This window comes from Pyrus communis, chromosome 2, assembly GCF_963583255.1.
Source record: "Pyrus communis chromosome 2, drPyrComm1.1, whole genome shotgun sequence".
Classification (NCBI taxonomy): Eukaryota; Viridiplantae; Streptophyta; class Magnoliopsida; order Rosales; family Rosaceae; genus Pyrus; species Pyrus communis.
Genome location: NC_084804.1, coordinates 1,480,836 through 1,500,291, shown reverse-complemented (window position 1 = coordinate 1,500,291; position 19,456 = coordinate 1,480,836). Strand labels below are relative to the sequence as shown.

General features: G+C 38.9%; 5 protein-coding genes across 5 annotated transcripts; 1 reads left to right on the top strand and 4 right to left on the bottom strand.

The window, feature by feature from the left end:
* The first annotated feature begins 16 nt into the window (after window positions 1-16).
* Window positions 17-4,356, top strand: LOC137725571 (tobamovirus multiplication protein 1). The gene is made up of 11 exons (XM_068464300.1): window positions 17-534; window positions 950-1,040; window positions 1,140-1,192; window positions 1,313-1,405; window positions 1,564-1,635; window positions 2,435-2,507; window positions 2,808-2,853; window positions 2,956-3,019; window positions 3,381-3,434; window positions 3,770-3,847; window positions 3,952-4,356. Exons 1-11 carry the CDS (start codon window positions 376-378, stop codon window positions 4,042-4,044), a joined length of 876 nt encoding a protein of 291 aa, XP_068320401.1. The 5' UTR covers window positions 17-375; the 3' UTR covers window positions 4,045-4,356.
* Window positions 4,357-4,834: 478 nt separating this feature from the next.
* On the bottom strand, window positions 4,835-6,976 carry LOC137725572 (derlin-2.2). Its single transcript, XM_068464301.1, has 6 exons — window positions 6,757-6,976; window positions 6,165-6,264; window positions 5,835-6,049; window positions 5,653-5,736; window positions 5,425-5,478; window positions 4,835-5,201 (listed from the first exon to the last, which is right to left on the bottom strand). The coding sequence occupies exons 1-6, from the start codon at window positions 6,853-6,855 to the stop codon at window positions 5,019-5,021; spliced, it is 735 nt and encodes a 244-aa protein (XP_068320402.1). The 5' UTR covers window positions 6,856-6,976; the 3' UTR covers window positions 4,835-5,018.
* Window positions 6,977-9,319: 2,343 nt separating this feature from the next.
* On the bottom strand, window positions 9,320-10,362 carry LOC137723769 (15.4 kDa class V heat shock protein-like). The gene is made up of 2 exons (XM_068462963.1): window positions 10,157-10,362; window positions 9,320-9,835 (listed from the first exon to the last, which is right to left on the bottom strand). The coding sequence occupies exons 1-2, from the start codon at window positions 10,290-10,292 to the stop codon at window positions 9,555-9,557; spliced, it is 417 nt and encodes a 138-aa protein (XP_068319064.1). The 5' UTR covers window positions 10,293-10,362; the 3' UTR covers window positions 9,320-9,554.
* Window positions 10,363-11,145: 783 nt separating this feature from the next.
* LOC137726473 (uncharacterized) lies at window positions 11,146-13,671 on the bottom strand. The gene has a single exon (XM_068465410.1). It carries the CDS (start codon window positions 13,150-13,152, stop codon window positions 11,254-11,256), a length of 1,899 nt encoding a protein of 632 aa, XP_068321511.1. The 5' UTR covers window positions 13,153-13,671; the 3' UTR covers window positions 11,146-11,253.
* An 855-nt stretch (window positions 13,672-14,526) lies between these two features.
* On the bottom strand, window positions 14,527-19,015 carry LOC137726113 (uncharacterized). The gene is made up of 2 exons (XM_068464984.1): window positions 18,940-19,015; window positions 14,527-16,140 (listed from the first exon to the last, which is right to left on the bottom strand). Exon 2 carries the CDS (start codon window positions 16,107-16,109, stop codon window positions 14,715-14,717), a length of 1,395 nt encoding a protein of 464 aa, XP_068321085.1. The 5' UTR covers window positions 16,110-16,140; window positions 18,940-19,015; the 3' UTR covers window positions 14,527-14,714.
* Window positions 19,016-19,456: the final 441 nt, after the last annotated feature.

Here is a 19,456-nt window from a genome sequence, read left to right as displayed (position 1 = left end):
AAGGATAAGACGGGGGCGGCCATAGTAACAAGAGAGAGAGAGGAGAGAGGAGAGAGAGAGAGAGCGCGCGCGCACAACTTTACAACCACCACCGCTTTCAACGTAATCGAATTATTTTAGAGAGAGAGAGTCGTCAGCGTGGAAGCTTAGGTGAGAGACGCCGAAATCCCCAGAAAGCCCTCGCCCTCTCCGTCTCTCTTGGACCGTCTGGTAGGGGCAGTACTGGTAGAATACTCTTCCCTCCATCTTCCTCTCTCTCTGAGCTGAGCCGTGCCGTTTTACGACTTGAGTTTCTTCTGCTGTCTGCTTCTCAAGCGTTTTGACCTTGGCTCGCTCTCTGAGCTTCTCGCGCTTTCGGAGGAGCTCCGCTACAAAATGACGAGAATGCCACTGCCATTGCTGAGCTCTGCGCCTATGGAGGCCGTCTCCATGCTCTTCAATTGGTGGGACGAGATCAACGAGTCCTCCCGGTGGCAGGACGGCTTCTTCTACGCTCTCTGCGCCTCCTACGCTCTCGTCTCTTCCGTCGCTCTGGTATTTCCTTCTCTAACTTTCTATCTCTCTCTAACTTCATGTGTTTAGTGCATCTGATTCGATTTCATGCTTCTTAGTGGTTAATTAATCGCTGATTTTCTATGAATTCGAGTAGCGTTTCGAGATTGGAGCTCTCAGTAAACCGAAAATTATATGATTATTCCAAAATTTCTTCAAACAGTTATTGATTGCAACACATGAGTCAGTGGCGCAAGGAGGTGCGGCCGCACCTCCGGTCGCCGGAATCCGTTCCTATTCAGTTCAAATTTGGATTAATCGAGTGCGAAAAGCTGTCTCCGTTGATGCACGAAAGTAGCAGGATTCAGTCCATTTCACAAGTTACTAAAATTCTAGGTGTTCATAGAGAAATTTGTGAAATGGTGCTAAGTAGAGTGATTGTGTTTGTGATGCACAGTTTCAACTAGTAAGGATTGAATTGAGAGTGCCAGAATACGGGTGGACGACGCAGAAGGTTTTTCATCTCATGAACTTCATTGTTAACGGAGGTGATTCCCGGTGCCTTACTGCCCTTCGGAGTCTCTCTTGGTATTATTTCCCTTTGATTGTGAATTTGAATTGTTTTGGTGTTGATATTGATGTTGCAGTACGAGCAATTGTATTCGGATTTCACGGCCAAGTGTTTCAGTTGCACCCGAGGGTTAGTCTTGTGTAGTTTCAATCACTTCACATCATAAACCTACCACCCCTGTATGCTACTTGACACTTGTAATCACTTTTGAAATTTATGCTAAAATTTGGCAGCTGGGTCTTGAACCAGGTACTAATATTGGTCTTGTTGGATCTTCCTGGACTGCTATTTTTCTCTACGTACACACTTCTTGTCCTCTTTTGGGCGGAGATTTATCACCAGGTAAAAGCATGTTCTTAAATCTTTGCATGCTATCGGTATCTGTTTTCTGTTATTTGTAGGCCAGACTTCAATTCTACTGAGGTGTACAAACGTTGAGTGCGGTTGTTTCTTTTAACAAATTTAGACTTCTGACTTCTTTTCTTACAATCATTGAACAGGCAAGAAGTTTACCAACAGATAAGCTGAGGATTGTTTATATATCAGTCAACGCTATCATGTACTTTATACAGGTGCACTCCATTTTCCCTTTCTTCATGCTTAATTCGTTGCGTGGTTTCTCTAGAGAACATAACATAACATGTTTTGTATACAACATTGCCACTACTGAGAGTATTACTCACATAAGCAGCCGGGTCACCTTCCAATTATTCGTTCTTTGCTAATCTCCTTGATCTTAGGTTTCACTTCTAGCTAGGCTTTTGAAGCCTCACCAGTCCATTCCAGGATAAGGACATCTTCGGTGCATCATTTGTCTTTAGCCTTTGAATTTAAGAGAGTTTTCCATGGCTAAGCTCACACCCCAAAATTCTTAATCCTTTCTTACAAACAACTCGATCATCACCTTTCTAAGATAAGTAACTCATATAAAAGGAAGTCAAGCTCTAAAATTTACTTAGGACAACTTCATTCCGTCGTCACAAACTTGATAAGTCAAATTTAATAGACTAACCATGAATAACACAGAGGCATACGCAACACTTTCACCATGACTAACCTGGATGAAGATAAGACTCTCTAGTGTAACTGTGCAAGTGTTTAATTTCACTAGGATTACAAAGAGAATGACCTAGATTTATAAGATCTTAATCCATATCTACATAGGATCTACACTAATATTAAGAAATAAAAAATGTTACGGGGACTTTCTCAAAAGTAAAATTTTCTATGGACATTCTGTCATCTCACAGTTTAACATTAATTTTCATATGAACATTATAAAACATTATGAATAATGTGGTTTTGTCTTCAGGTTTGCATACTAGACACAAATTTTAATTTACCTTATGAATAATGTGGTTTTGTCTTCAGGTTTGCATCTGGATATACCTCTGGATGGACGACAACAGTGTCGTTGAGTTCATTGGAAAGATATTCATTGCAGGTAAGGCCTCTTCCGAGTCATGCTATAGGTTTCACAAGTCCCCTGTTATTGAGAATGACTTTTTTTGGCATCTCATAGAGTTGGTTTGGTATTGCTATGCTTTGAAAAAAAACTGCTTCTGCTGTGCTGTGAGAATAAGCAGTTGTGAAATAAAGCAGCAGAATGTTTGGTAAAATTTTTTTTATAGCTACTTTTTTCAAAATCACCTCAGTACCAAACTAGGGCATAGTCTTATGGATCTGGTCATTGCTTCTCTTGTTGAATAAGCATACTCATTATATTGTACCTATTTTGTTCCAGTCGTGTCATTTGTGGCTGCACTAGGCTTCTTGATATACGGAGGAAGGTTAGTGTTCTGCATCGTATTTAAAGTATATGGAGCTTTGTCTGTTCTGGGTTTGTGCCCATGCATTTGTAATGGGTGGATTATTATCAACAATTTGTTCAGGTTATTTTTCATGCTGAGACGCTTCCCCATTGAATCTAAAGGGAGAAGGAAGAAACTTCATGAGGTTTGTGTCTTGCGTTACATTTCGTCTATCAGATTAGAAGACCTGATTGCTAAATCGATGGCATTCAATCTTCTTGGCTAGATTTATTCGCTGCTTTGTTGTGTAATTTTGTTTCGCAAAGTTTACTCTTCAGAATACAACACACATACAAAACACATAAACGGGAGGATTTTGTACTATCGATCTTGATGTAATACCATTTTAATTGCTTGCAAATATTTTTTGTTCGGAGAATCTCCTTTAAGCATTGTGAGTTTCATGTAGATCAAGTTTTTGGGTTCTGAAAGAAAGAGAAAATATGGGCGAACAAATTATTCTGTTAAAACTTGTTCTATTGACTAACAAGTTGGTGATATTGCAGGTCGGATCTGTTACAGCCATATGTTTCACCTGCTTTCTCATAAGATGCTTTGTGGTAAGGTTCAAACCATTCTAATGCGGTAGTAATTTGAAGAACCCTTATCTTGCATTCTTATAGAAGAATAGTTAACGTTCCAGTTTCTTGCACAATTTACTTCCCAAAACGAAAACCCAAAAGAGCTATAAAATTTCTTCATTAGTTACTCTAGGACTCATCTGAGGCTATAGGGGTTGGATTAACATTTCTGATTCCAGTATCGTCTTTTGAACTTTGACCCAAATGATGATCGTCATAAGATTACTGCTTTCTTGTTTTGCTTTATGAGGTCGTGCTTTCTTCCTCGTATATTAAGTTTGCTGGGAGTTTCATCAACTTGGTTCAAAATGTAGGTTGTCTTATCGGCTTTTGATGCAGACGCATCACTTGATGTTTTGGATCATCCGGTTTTGAACGTGATCTACTACATGGTAGTCTACTAAGCTTGTTTATTTACAGAGCTAATTTTCCTTTCTTATTCTTCAAACTCTTGCTACTTTTCGCCTTTAAAATTTGAACCATCTGTCCTCTGCAGCTGGTTGAGATCCTGCCTTCAGCACTAGTCCTTTACATCTTGCGCAAACTGCCCCCCAAGAGGGTATCGGCTCAGTATCATCCAATCCGTTAGCACAATTCACCTTTATTCTTTATGTTATTTTTGCCCCTCTAGAATTATTCTTTACGGATTTGGAGTTTGGTGCAAATGAAAGTGAGCGGCGGAGAGGAAAGCTAGAAAAACAGTCCAGATGTAGAATTCCGGCGTGGCTCATGCTGCCGGCATTTTTTTTTTAGACGTATGTATATTACACATCTCTCTAGAGCTAGCCAAGGGAAGATAATTGAATCAATTCCATGGTTATTTTGACAGTTGGTGGTTTATTCGATCGACGTTGTGACGGAAAGGAAATGTTCATGTAATTTTATTATTGTAGGTTGTGTTTCTATTTGTTTTTAGGGTTACACTTACACATCACGGTGTTATGTTGAAGCTCAAGTGATTTGTTTTCTTTGCCCCCAGTAGACAATTGATTTGTAATAATACAAGCAGATCGTGCAGATCGTTTTTTTTTATTTATTTTATTTTATTTTTTTATCATGGATTCATGCTATGTTTTTGATAAACTACCACCGCTAATTGCATATGACGCAGCGTCTTGGCTCGTTTGAAATTGCTTCTGAAATGGCGAGAAGTGTTTTGTCAATCAAAAGTGCTTACCGTGGTATTTGGCATAAAAACACCTACATTGGGCACTTCCACATGCTTTTTCATGACGCAGTTAATCTCAACATGGTTGTAGGTAAAACGCTTATGGACAGAAGCACTTCATGTAGTAGCAACCATAAACGAACTCGTGGTAACGGGAGAATAAGTAGTATTAGATGTGCATATTATCGAAGAAACTATATTAGATCGCTACTACAGAGAAAAGAGACTTTTGATTGCACATTGGCTTTCAACTGTAACAAAATACTCAAGAAAAAACTATTAGCATATCAGTGAAGATCTTTCCATATATTACAGAGCCGAAAATTCATCCTAAATGCCGGATAAATATCCCAAAAGCTATAACCCTCGTCAACCTGGCTTTCCCCGAGATCTGATTAATCTTGGTGAAGTTCCTCCACGGGTGGTGGTGCAAATCTCACATTTCCTGGTCGTGCCACCACAACAGGGTCATCCGCAAACAGTGCTTTGATAAACGAAGGGGTTCTCAAGGGCCGGCGACCTGTCATTCGTGGGTAAACATCTTCCAGAAAGTAATAGGCATGACCGGCAATCATTCCCTGATTCAAACCAATAAACATACAGAGAAAGTATTAGTGGATGAAAACCCCGAAACCTTAAAGAATCGTTGTATAACTGGTGCAGCAGATTCATAAACGATTTGTGCATGAATTAACACACTGATTTTGAAACTATCAGTATACAACGTTATACACAGTCAGTAAGTTGAGATGCTCAATTGATATATCAAATCAGTGCAAAGTCTTAGAAGAGATAACCAACCAAAAGATCCACCCAAGGGCTAGCTCCAACAAAGACAGAGAACGTCAGAAGAACCTGGAGGAAAAACGAAAGAGACGTTAAACCATAGCCAAGGATGCAAGGGTTACTCATCATATCTGAATCGTTTTCAGGAGGACTTGTCTTGGGATAAACATCAAGAGATTAATACCAACGACAACGAGATAGATGTTAACAGAAATCAATAAAGGAAATATTAAGATTACTGACCCAAGGTAGGTAAGCTGCTGTGAAGGTAAAGAGGCCCAAGAAGCTCATATGAATGAATGGATTTTGCTTGCTCCAAACGTAGACCTGTAAAACAGGAATGCATAAGAGTTCTAGAAACAAAACAAACATACCAAACTTTGGAAACAAATCCATTGAAACCCAACAAAGAAAATGTATCGAACCATCATGAATGTTAGCGAGTTGCTGAGGAATATAATCTTTGCAAACGACTCAGACAAATGAGGTATCATCCCTCCAACCAGAACTATCCCAGTCAACACAGTGGCACCAAATATGAGCATGTAAAAGAAATCAGCAGTCCGTCCTCGGAAAGAGTTCTCTTCGAGAAGCTTGCAGTACCGAGCAAGAAAGAACATGTGGAACATGAAATCCAAGTCTGGCAATGCCGAAATATAAAACCATGTTAGGAAAAAACAACCAGCGACAACTAAACGACACGAATTTCCACCCCTACAAATGGAAGCATTTTAAAAGTGGACAGCAGCAATTACCCATTTTCCGGAAGTAAAGGAAATTAGTAACGAGGCGCCAGAACTGATACTGCTTGACCACTAGATTAGGGTTCAAGTACAGATTGTGAGGAGAGATTATCTGCAAAAGTTTTACCATTTGAACGGAGAAAGCCATCAGTCAACAACGAGAAAGAAGTAGCTATAATAACTACATAATACCTTCCAAACTTCCAACAAATCCTATCAAGCATGAAAATTCAACAGAGAACAAACTAACATTTACGAAATCCAGAACAAAAATTAGAGAAAAAAATAAAACTAATGCCAGAATTTAACCCAGCCGACAGATTTTAAGCTCCATCAAAGAACTAGATAACACTAATTAACAATTAAACATCCATATAAACGCAATGTTTTCAAAACAATCATTCCTAAACAAATTTGCAAAACCCATAACATTCAGCTGCCCAAGTAAAAGTCAAAGCAATAACAAACAAATTTCCAAACTTGAGCCAAACCCCAATTGAAATTGGACAAAATCAGAAGACCTCATTTGCACTGAACCAACAGGGACGATTCTAGAGCGAGAAAGATTGAAAATTTTCAATGAGAGAGAGAGAGAGAGGCATACGTCGAGGGAGCAACCGATGTTGGTGACAACAGCTGCTGTGAGGTACGAGCGGGTAATGACAGGCATCTGCTTGTACCATTCTTCGACCGCCTGAGCCATGATTACGCAATCAAATTACAGCTCGAAGCAAAATCTGACCAATTTTTTGAGGGTTTGGAAATTTTGCAGAGAAAAGATTTTGAGATGCGAAGAGAAGATAAGTCTCGAGAGACGGATTTGTGCCTCTCGCCTGAACTGGGGAATGACAGATGCAGTACCAATCAGAGAGCGAGTGACCGCCACGAACCAACCAGCTTGTTTCTCTCCGGTTGGATTCGAAGGCGCTTATTCGAACGATACTATTTGGACTCTTCGGTTTTTGGGCTCACAGGCCCATGGGCCGCATAAATTGGAATCATCTTCGTTTTTGTTGGAATTTTTTTTTTTTTTTTTTTAACAAACGAGAATATCTATACTAAGAGGAGGAGGTGTGCTTAGCCTTACAATAGACTAACAATAATGTGATTTAAATTCACGTTTGGCGAGAATCGAACCTAAGACCTCTTAATTACAAGTGGAAAGGAATACCACTAGACCGTAGTACTAAGTGGCTGTTGGAATTTTTAATTTTGTCAATAGTTAGGTCGGGTTCCAAAAGGAAAGGGAAAAAGAGGTGGGGAAGTTTCGAATCCGGTTGAGGAGCGTTACTATAGAACCTGATTTTCTCAATGGCGCTAGCCCTCCTATATACTTTCAACAGAAAAATTGATTGGGTTAATAATACTACTATTGTCGTAAGTGATCGGTCTAGTTCTCTATAGGTCGGTTTACAAAAGCTCAAAACCGTAATTAAACTAAATATTTAGGGCTTGTTTAAAAGTGATTTGAAAATGACTTAAAGTGCCTGTAGATAAAATGTTTTTTAGTTCTAATAACACTTGAAGTGCTTCTTAGAAGAATCACCAGCTACGTGCTTCTTCCCAGAAGCACTTCAAATGCTTTTTCAAGATTCACTTATATTTTTACTAAGAATTTTTTCTAAAAATATTTTCACAAAAAACACTTTCAATCATTTTAAAATTCAAACCAACCCTTAGTAATTAGCATTCTTTGTGGTGTGCCTGCTTCTCCGTTATTGGGCTCGATGTCCATTGGGCTTCTTCGGGCGTTGAACGACGTTAGGGTTGGTTTGGTAATTCGGTTATGTGAATCACGTGCGACTAGAGGCAGGGCAAATTGTTGAGTTCCACAACCACAATCTGTAAAAAGTACTTTGGTTGATTAGGGTCTAATGCGGTCACGACAATTTGCGAGAGTTACAACTGGGCCGTTGGGGTCATGATTACATAGTGGTTGATCCACCTCACATTGAATGTTGACGTACGGAAATGCATGTGATGAGTTCGTTTGATAATTTTTTCGTTTTTGTTTTTTATTTTTATTTTTTTTAATAAAATTGATTGGAAATGGAGTAGGAAAGAAGGGACGAAAAAGAGTTTTTAGATTTTAGCTTTTATTTTATGAAAAATTAATGAAAAATATTTGAAAACTTTGAGTTTTAACGATAAGAACAAAATAGAGGATAAAGTGAATAGTACCATGATTGACTTTTTAATGTAAAAATATGATTTTTCGTTAAAATGAACAGTACCGAAAATTTTTCGTTAAACTTCCTTTTATTTTATGAAAGCCATTGAATTTTTTAGGGTTGATCGCCCACTTTCAAGAGGATTCATCCAAAAACTCCTTTTATCTCATACTAACAATATAAATTTTGTTTATTTTAACCTTAGCACATAGATAGTGGCTTTCCTCAACTTTAACTTTTTGTCTTCTTTTTTTTCTTTTTTTTTAAATAATAAAATTAAAAACCTTCCTCTCGTGATTAGAATTTTTCCCTTCAATTTATGCATTGTGAATTTAAACTTTTTTTTTTTTTGGACAACCCAATTTCCCGATTATTTGTCGGTAACGCAAACAACACAACGTCACCAAAATATTCAGGCAATTGGACGAGACAACGCGATCCCTATATCCTCCAAGTCCTTTTCAGTTGTCAATTTGAAGGCACCTAATCTTGTGGTCCTTCGAAGAGACTAGATTTTGGAAAATATCTAACCACATTACTTCGACCCCAACACATAATCCCATGAACCGTCTTTTCTTCTCGTGACTTGCACATTTCCTCTCTATTTTTGTTAATAGGTATTTCCACAACTTCGAGCCGGAAGGGTTTATACGTGGTATCTAACTGTCAGTTGTTACAAGTATAAATTTACGTATGACAGATCGTGCACCAACAAAAACTGCTAACAAAGAGACTCGAATCTTGGTGGGGTGAGACATAAAGCAAAGACCATACAATTTAAGTTAATTTTTGCGCCCATATTATAAAACATGGTGTCAAAATATAATGTGATAAAAAATCTATAAAGAGTCTCACTTTTAACAAAGTTTCCGTAACATTTCTTGTAATCTAATATTATTTGTCATAAGACACGATAGTCAAAGTTTCACCTAAACCGGTAACGAAGTGGGACTTGGCTCAAAATGATATAGTAACTCATCATTCTACTAAATCCAATTTGTAGCAAAAAAACAAAAAAATTAGGCAAAAACCAATTAAATAAAACATCATTAAACATAACTTCAAATGGCAAGAAATTAAAGATAAACCAACAGAACATAGTCTGAACATTTGTACAATAATGTCACAACTCAAATCAAGCACAATCCACCAATGCTTAGAATAATTAAAAGAAAAAAAAGTAGAATCCCAACAACTAAATTATATTATCTTTAAATAATCTTATTTGAAATTAAGCAGCCCTTGCAAGAACTTGAAGCCTCTCTGGCACATCAGCTGGCTCAATGAAGAAAGCCCTCCTCAAAGATCTCGGCACTGTGACCGTCAACACTCCGTCTTCGTATCTGGCTGAAATCCGTTCGATATCGGCCTCAGCCGGAATCAGGAATTTCCTCATGAAGGTCCTGCTAGGCTGCTCTGTGGACTCCTCCTCCTCCTCCTCAAGCCTCTGTGTTCGAATTATGAGGTATACTGAGTCCTCCACTTGTACTTTTATCTCCTCTTTCCTCACACCTGCTCATATGTCACGTATAACAACCACCATGTTACCGAAAAAAAGTGCGTGAAATCACTTTCCAAAAAAAGAGGGACAAAACAAAAAACCAACACAAGAAAAATTGGGTGGAATAATAAATTGGTAAGTTGTCAAAGTATAAACAACTTCCCTTCATACAAAGTGGATGCCGCTGTTGTGATAGCCCAGGCGAATCTCAAACTGTCACGTTAGATGGTTAAAACAACGTGACTCTGTGTGATTCGCTTGGGATGTGGCCACAATCCGACATCCATGTAGGTAAGTTTCTCTCATAAACTAAGAGGGAGAGTTAAAATTACCGGGGAGGTCAACGGAGAAAATGTGAGACTCAGGGTTCTCAGTCCAGTGCACATAGTTTTCTGGTGCCAAATGATATGGGTAGATGAGGTGAGAAGGGAAGAAATATTGGTAATGGTGGAAGGCTGGGATCTCCATTAGCTGCTTTAATTTACAAAAGCCAACAGAAGGAGTGCTTTTGAGCCAACAAGAGGAAGTGCTTTTGCAGAAAGTTAAAAAGTCTGCAATCCTAAAATGGGATGAATGGGGAAGGAGGAGGCGGCTTAATAAGGAGGGAAAGGTCGGTGGTTGGTTGGCTTTTATGGAAAAGGTTACGGAAAAGGATCCGGCATTGTGCGGTCAATTTTCGTTAGGTAATATTTATATTTAATTTTAAATTTTAAAATTTGGAATGATTTCTAACTACAGGATATACGATGAACGATTACGATCACGGAATTCCTAGGATTATTAGAAAAAATGATCCACCGAGGATCCTTTTCCGGCTTTTATATAGGCCCTACAGGCCAAACTGGGGTTATGGGCATACTTGGACTAAGGGTAGCTTTACTTTTATTGTCAATTTTGACATTGTTTAAAAAATACAGCTTGGTACATTAAGTGACATAATATAATTAGTTTTTTTTAGTACAACGATAACAGGCATACTTGGACTAAGGGTAGCTTTACTTTTAGATGTCAATTTTAACATTATTTCAAAAACACGTCGTGGTACACCAAATGTTATAATACAATTAGTTTTTTTTAGTACAACGATATATTTTACACTAAGAAGAGGGGAAGTTCGGTTAAGCCACTAAGATTAGTTTTTTTTTAACTACTTATATTAAGACACTTGATGAACAAGTCGTGTTTAAACTTAAAAACTTTTCTATCTTTGGTAAGTTGCTCGAAGTTTTTATCTGGTGGTGTATATGGTGCCATTTAAAAGTGCTTATTATCTAGTTTTATAAACTTTGGATATAATCGTAATGAATAGACAGAAATGCAATAAGGTTGCGATTGCAATTCAATGGGACAAAAAATGTAATGCCAAAAATACAACTATCTTCTTGACAGGAGAATTCAGATTGAATCTTGAAATTCCTTGGTTACCAACTCATGTATTTACTCCGAACACAAAACCATTGCTGTAAGAAGGAAGATTGCTAGAAGGTACGTGATGTTTCACCGGCGAGCGGAAAGGATTTGGCGTCACAGGATGTGTGATATGCAGTCCAGCACTTCGTAGAACCTGTTTCCCGTTTGCGCACGAGAGTTCAGATTGATCGGTGAAGAATGCTGGGACGCCCATGGACTTGATTGAATTAAGAGCTCCGCCCCAATTTGCATAGCTATCCAATCCACAGTTCAGTGCAACAATGACATGGGGAGGAGGGAGGTAGGAGGCTTCCTCCTGGTAAACACCCCTGATAAGATTCACCCTCACTCTGCTACCGATCCCTGAAGTTGTCCCTGACAAATTTGCTGGAACTTCAGAACCTACCATAACGATTTGCACGTTCCCCAATCCATTGAGCAAATGACCAACCTCTGCAAATGCCGGCATCCAATCCAACTCTCCCTCTGGCCCTAGGTAGTGAACAATCACCTCCTTGCCCTTCTGCAGTAAGTTCTTCGAACTGATGTTGAGAGTTGTCAATATGTAGTAAACCGTCAAAGGGTGGGAGAGGATGTCAGCAACCGGGCTTGACAAAGGCAGTGACCGAAGGTTGTAGTATTCTGACCAACCAGAGAGGAGGATTGGACTCGACATACCATCTCTTACATGATGTTGAAAAGATGAGTCGCGTGGAAACTCGTCATCGTCTAGCCCTCCCCAAGAATCCCAGAGTCCACCTTTAACAGGAAGAAGACCAAAAGGGCAGTGAGAATAGCAACTGCACTTTCTCCTCCACATGCCCTTCTGATGGACGCCCAGTGATTCAAGCCATTTACAAGGTTGGTCAGCATCACATGCGAACACAAAAATGTTCATCGCAAGCTCTTCTTCCCTTTCCATCATAGCCTTGTAAAGACCGCATATGCTCTTATGCGTTTCTTTCGTATGCTGTTTCTGGCAGACAGAACTGCAGTAGACCACTGCCTGACATCGTCCACAAGAGAGAGCCTGTTCACTGTGGACTTCTTTCTCACATGCTGCACACTGCTTTAAGCTGCCATTTGAGTAGACTCTTACTTCAACAAAAGTCTCCTCTTTTAATAGTTCTGCATATTTTGTTGGGGTAGAGCTAGCCGTTGAACTAGCCTTTTCTTCGTATGCCTGGCCAGGTGGGTGGGAGATTGTAACTGCGACAAGATCATAACCTTTGGCCACTTCTTGTGGCCATTGAACATCAACGGTCTCAATAAATGGTTCAAAGTACATTAACCTCGACCACTTTGGACAGCCTTCTTTGTCTTCCTGCAGCAATGGGTGCACCAGAGCTATGGCTTTCATGAATGCATACACAAACCTAAGCTCTTCAGAACTTGGATGCACAAACCTAAGACTCCCCGATGACATGTATCTGGCAACATCAATGACAGGGAAGCGATCACTCCCTGACACTTCCAGCGACAAAGATTTGATCATTTTCCTATTTGAGGGAAACATCAATGCCTCGCGTTCATATGTGACCCGTAAAAGCTCAACATTGGGCACCTGAACTGTCTCCCTCGAGCCTGTCATCTTCTTGGCATCACTTTGAGATCGAAACATGTGAAACCCTATATCGCCGCCATCCCCTCCAACGAATTGAACACAAGAAAAAGGCTGTTTCTTGCCAGACCAATCTGCATCTTTCCCAACCCGGACACCAAAAATTTGCCCGGGACACAATCTTTTCCAGGGATGAGTCCTATACAAAGCTGCTGAAGCTTTAAAAATGGACTTAATAAAATTTGGAGCAATGCCTTCTACCTTCATAAGACATGTCCCTGATCCGGGACCAAGGCCCGGACCGGACCCAAATTGCTCCTGGAATCTATCAAACAAGTTCTTCAAATGCAAATCCATTTCGATTTTCGATTTCACCAACCCAGTGCAAAGATGTAACCAACTCCTTGATCACACCAGTAAAAACCCAAATAAAAAAATGACTACCCTTTTCTTTGCTTCATGTAAAAATCGATCATATCCAATGAAATCCAAAATTTCCCAAAAGCTTCCGTTCGTTCATATATATTGCTTGCAACACACAAAACCCATAAACTCTACAGAATCCAAAGTACGGGAGGTGTGATAATTCACTTCAACGGCCACTAAATTACATGAAAATCCCGATTAAATTTAAACAAATGGGGATCAAACGAATTTATAGAACTTGATGAATGAAAATATTGGTGATCCGTACCAGTAAAAAGTTGGAGACTTTACTTCTCTCTTTTGGGTGCTCAGATCCAGCAGGAGATTGAAGAATTTGAAGCTTTTTTGTTGGCAAACACTCGCAACTCGCAAGTGAGAGTGAAGCTGAAATCTATCGACTCCGAAAATTAATAAAAAATTTACTGTGCGGCCATCTGTGTTGTCGTTTCATGGTTTTCATTCGTCAAACCTGTATTCACCATTATCGGGTTCATATGAAAATAGGCTTAATTACTGTATTGGCGCAAGTATTCCCTTTCGGATCTCTTCCTCCTAATCCATCAAGTTCGGAGATCTAGACTATTGAAATTTAATCTAACAGCTAAAACTATTATAACTTTTAAAGTGAATCCCTGTTTGTAGTCGTTAGATCAAATTTTAATGGTCTAGATCTCTGAACTTGATGGATTATGAGGAAGAGATCCAAAGATGATCCCTTTTCATTTGCTGAAATTTTACATTACTACATGAAAGTCGCGATTACTCACTTTTTGCCCTTTGATTGATGAGATAAAAGCTTCACTAGGACGGTCAAGTCACTCCGCCAATGTATTTGACCGTGTACATCGAGAGTTGTACTGACACATGATTCATTGATATTAAATCGAATGCAGTGGTTTTTGCATCTGTTATGACAATGCTTGATCATCTAACTCGTTATGCTGTGTTAAATTTAGATTTTTCTCTTGATTGATTTTTGTTGTCTCATTTTGTGGACTATTAGTGGTGTATTGGATATGTGATGACCGACAGAGTTAGTATTATAATGGGGTCATGATTTTGGCAAGAAAGAAAGAAAGGAAAAAAAAAAAAAAAAAAACAAGGGCACCTTCATCGAACCATTTCATCGAGCACTAAATAGAAACTTATCAATTATTGCCAACATATGCCAATGACCGCATGCTGGCACTGTCACTGATGATGACTTTTGAAGATATTTCTTCTAAATATATTGTTTGTCATAGTTTTTCATACGCTGCGGGTGCTGCTATATACTCTGTATTCAGAATTGGTATAAGCATCATATGTTGCAATTGTAAATAGTTACCGACAATATCCGAAAGGTACAAATTAAAACCAGAGCAGAAACGCTTAAACTGATACTAAAAACCATCCTCAGATGTCAAATACTAAAGAGAAAAAAAAAACTCTGACACTATTGACTGTCTCGTTCTCATACGAAAAACTTAAATCATTGACGTTGCCACAAGGATCTACGATTGCGCAGGTGGAATGACATCTTCGACGTCACACTCCACGCTGCTAATGCCATCAGAAGTGGGGATTTGAAGTTCGGCAGTTCCTAGAGGAATAGATCCTTCTGCAGCAATGTTTGATACGGATGGCATACTAACAGGTGCAGCAAAAGGAGTTTGGTTGAGTTCGACGTCCAGGCTCTTGACCGCATCATGAACCAATGAACTATTTTCAGGACCGAACTCTGGAGGTTGGATTTGAGAATCCTTACATAGGGTTTCAATGCCTGTTATGACAGCGACAGAGGCAGGTTCGGCAAATATAGGAGTTTGGTTGAGCTCGAGATTTGGGCTCTTTGCACTATCATCACCCAATGCGCTCTTTTCATTTTCAGAATCCACAGCCTCAGCTTGAATTTGATGATCCTTAACTTCAGTTTCACCAACTGGCATGACAGTCGTTGCTGAGGGTTCGGCAAATACAGGCGTCTGGTTGAGTTCAAGTCCAAAGCTCTTTACTTCATCAGCAAATGATGTACTCTTTTCAGAACCCACAGCCTGAGTTTGAATTTCAGGAGGCTTACACACAGGTTCAACGCCTGGTATGTCAGCAACTGGTTCAGCTGTTGTTTCTGTTTTTGATGCTTTATTGGCCTCGACACCATTTGGCCCTTCCACTACTGTGGCAGCTTCAACTTCCTCCAACACCTTCTCCTGTTCAACAACATTATTATGCTCTGGCTTTGGCATCGCAGGGGCAGATTGGCTGTCAGTTCCAGGTTCCGGAAATTGTTGTGACATGACTTTTCTTCCCAAGGGCAGGCCCGCATCATTCTTCGGCAAATTAACAACTGGAGGAATCACAAAAAGGAAAGATTTGTTTTCAAGTGACTCCGGGATTCCAGACTTAAGGACAGAGGATTGAGTTTGGTTAGGAACTGTAGGTATTTGGGGTTTCACATCAACAGGTTGCCTATTACTTTGGTCTGATGGGCGGGTAGACTCATAACACTGAGATTGTGGGTTGAGAGGCGGTAGGGGAATTTCTCTTCTTTTGCACATCCTAATATGCGGAGCAATGTCATTTGCTGGTGTAATGGGAGTGATTTTCTCCTGTAGGAATACAACACCCCTCAGCTGAGTGTCAGTGTCTCCGACCCTAACATTCAGAAGATATCCAGCATCAAATGCCCCTTCAATCACGCCAGTGACTACCTGGCCTACCATTTCATTCTCAACATCATCACTTGTACTTGCACTCTGTTTGGTTTTCTTGAAACTGTCAGCTCCTGGCATCACAGTTGGACTCTCTGCCGGAGCCAAGTTCTCATCCTTACGTGGACGTCCACGTTTTCGCTTCATAGGGGGGACTGGTGAAGATAAAGAGTCCGTTCCTTGACTCTGTTGATTCATGCTGACAGATTTCACGTTTTAAAGTTTTCCCCTGCAACGAAAAACGTAATTTCAGAATCTTTCCTAACACATGGTAACTGGAAACCTTATAAAATGTGAGTATGACTAATATAATATTGTACTACCAAATTATAATACGATTGGACTACAAATGGAAGGAAAAGAAAGTGAAATGAGTACCAATGGTAACCTTAAGTCCTGAACCAGAGAGACAAAGCTATTCCTCATATCAGCATGATATTGTTTTAGCTCAATCAACTTAGAAATAAAAGTTTTAAGTTTAATAATACTAACAAATAAATTTAAATATCAGTTAAATTAATTGATTTATACCACTCAGAAAATGCTACAAAAGTCTAATTGCAAAAGACCACAGATAGATCTCTCGATCTTATGATCGACACCTATACTGCTATATACCTTAAGCAATTTACAAATATATCAAAAGTTTAAGGTTCATGCAATTGTTTTAGCTCAATCAACTTAGAAGCAGAAGTTTAAATTTAAAAACAATAACAAACAAATATCTCGCTCAAATCAAATTCATTTAAATCTGAAATCACACTCAGGAAAATGCTAAAAGAGTCTAATCTGCAAAAGATCACATACAAATCTCTCAGGAGGTTCAGATCTCCACCTACACTGTTGCACCTCAATCAAATTACAAATATATCAAGTACAAAGGTCATGCAATTAACAATTAGTCTAATAAAAAAATCACAACGAAAGATCAGTGCTAAGGAGGTCTAACTTGAAAGAAAAAAACTCAGATAGAAATCTCTGAATCATTAGTTCTCCACTGATTACAAAGAAAAACTAAAAAACAATATCTCAATGGATAGAGCCAAGGTTTTGAAATTCTCACCAAGATCTATGACCGGAATGAAGGATTGAGTAGTAGGTCCAGACTCTTTCACGCTTGTGCTAAATAAGAATCTTTAATGGATAGATAAAGAAGAGAGAGTGGGGAGCAGCAGCGGAGAAAAAGAGAAAAACGTTATGTCAAGCCAGTACCAATTTTACCTAAACAGAAAAATAACCATCTATAAATTTGGGCCAGGAGCTAGGGAAAAACGCTATGTCAGGCCTGTAAAGTAGTCCAAATTTTTGTTACTCCAAACTCATCGTAGCCCAATCCATTGAAACCTTAGGAGCAGGAATGTCCTCCTAAACGCACAGTCCAAACACCCCTCACCCCCACCCCCTATCATGTTAACCTTTGGAATTTCCAAGTAGAGTTATTTCCTAGTTCCTACCAGCGGGAATTTCAATAAAGAGTAAGTCCAACTTTCCTTTCTGGACACCCTAAACTTCAGGCTCAACACAGAAGCATTGGAAGCTCCACTTATAGCTCTACTTAAGTATACGAATAAAAGATAAGATATGATTTCATGCATGTATAGAACCATCCTAGTTTTATACAATCATCGATGATATTGAGTTCTGAGGGAGGTATTGAAAGTTTAGAATCTTCTGAACAAATGTTTAGACACAAAGAAAGACCGAGAAAGGAGAGAGACAGAAAGAGTAACTTGGCCACTTCAATCATAACCATGTCCTTCATTTCTTTATTTGGTCATAAGAATCTGCCAAGATGATAATGCTAAGATTTAAGAGTTTGCACAATCGCATCCCCAAAGACGCAGAAGCATTAAAGAGGTTTAAGAGACTATTATAGGATCTCATAGTTTGATACTTTATGTTGTAAGTTAGATTCAATAAAAATACTAGCCTAGCATACAAGCAGCATTCAAGATATTAAAAAAAGACAGAAAACAACTAAATATACCAAAGAATTTGACCGATCAAAAGCCAACTCAACAAATGACCCCAATTCCATCAATGAATGACCTAAAGCAGCAAAAGCTTTTGTGTTCCTCCGAAACATATGCACCACACAACACAGATTACAACCTTATCAGATTTCCCCAGAAAGCTATGCCACCGTTATAAAAGAAAGTTGTGATCATGTCCTGACATAATCTAATTAAACTACCAAATTATAACATACAACTCCATAACTCCTAGGCTAAATGAGAATGTAATAGTAGATGATAAACCGACTTCCCTGCAACCTTCCACATGTAACACTTACACCAACACTTCCCTCGTATGAAGAAACTGTTGATAAATAGTTTCCCATGAATGGAATTAAATTCTTACATTATTGCAAAAACAAGAGTTGAACAAAATACAGTAAATGATACTATCATGGCTTGATTTTGTGCACTGCAATAAAGTAAGCTAATAAGATGTCAGAATTTCCTTATCTCTCAATGTTTTCTTCGTTCTCACCGCTATGTTCTTGTTTCTCCGTTTATGTATCATACATTCTCATTCATAAAACGTTTAAACTCTAATATTCTATGCAAAGTGTCCCATATTACAAGTAATAATAAACCCAAAAGCAGACTAAATATGAACCCAAAAAGCATTAGCAGATATGGGTTAGGCCAGTTGGTCCGAGCAGAGTGTGCCCGCCTCCTTGCACCTAAGTTCGAATCACCCCGCAGATTAGAGTTTATTAAAAAAGATTCAATCTTTGAAAAAATAAAATAAATACAGAACAATTTTTTATGGAAACAAACAGTCATTATTGTCCACTCCAAAACTCATCTCACTCGAACCAAAATAAAAAATATAAAAATCATGTAATTTCACAAATATATGAAAATTTCTCTCTGGTTCATCAGATCAAAAACCCTAATGCTACCTCGATCAAATTATAGTAATATTTTTCAGCGACGAATTTAAAGAAATTAAAACAACGATGCAACGCCGGCAGAATTGTAACCACCGCAATGTTGACAGAGGAGGAAGAGGCACTTACATGCGGCGGCCGGCGACGGCTAGGAAACGAGAGGCGGGATCAAATCAAGGAAATCCAAATCCGCGGCAACGGTGGGAAAATCAATTTCTCTGTCGGTTTATTTTATTTCTCTCTCTTATTCTTGGGCCGCTTTAATTTTGGGCCCGAGTTAAAGTTTTGTTTTGGGTATCAGATTCGCTAGACCCGGGTTTTGGCGCTGGACTCAAACACCCGGGCATACACGCTCACCATGAACGAGTTATTAGTTTGTTAATTCATTGTTAATGGGCCAAATTTCACTAATTATTCTTGTGTTTTACAAGGCTTAAATGTCAAAATCGTCTATGTGTTTTATCCTATCTGTCAATTTGGTACTCATATTTTCAATTTGACCAAGTTGATTCCTGTGTTTATTTTCGTTAGCCAATCTTAGAAAATTCGCTAAAGGACTGTTAAAATTGGAGTGTGCCTTGCACGTGAGAGTACAGAAATGTAACTTCACTGTATACTCATTCAACCCACGCAAGGTCAAATGATC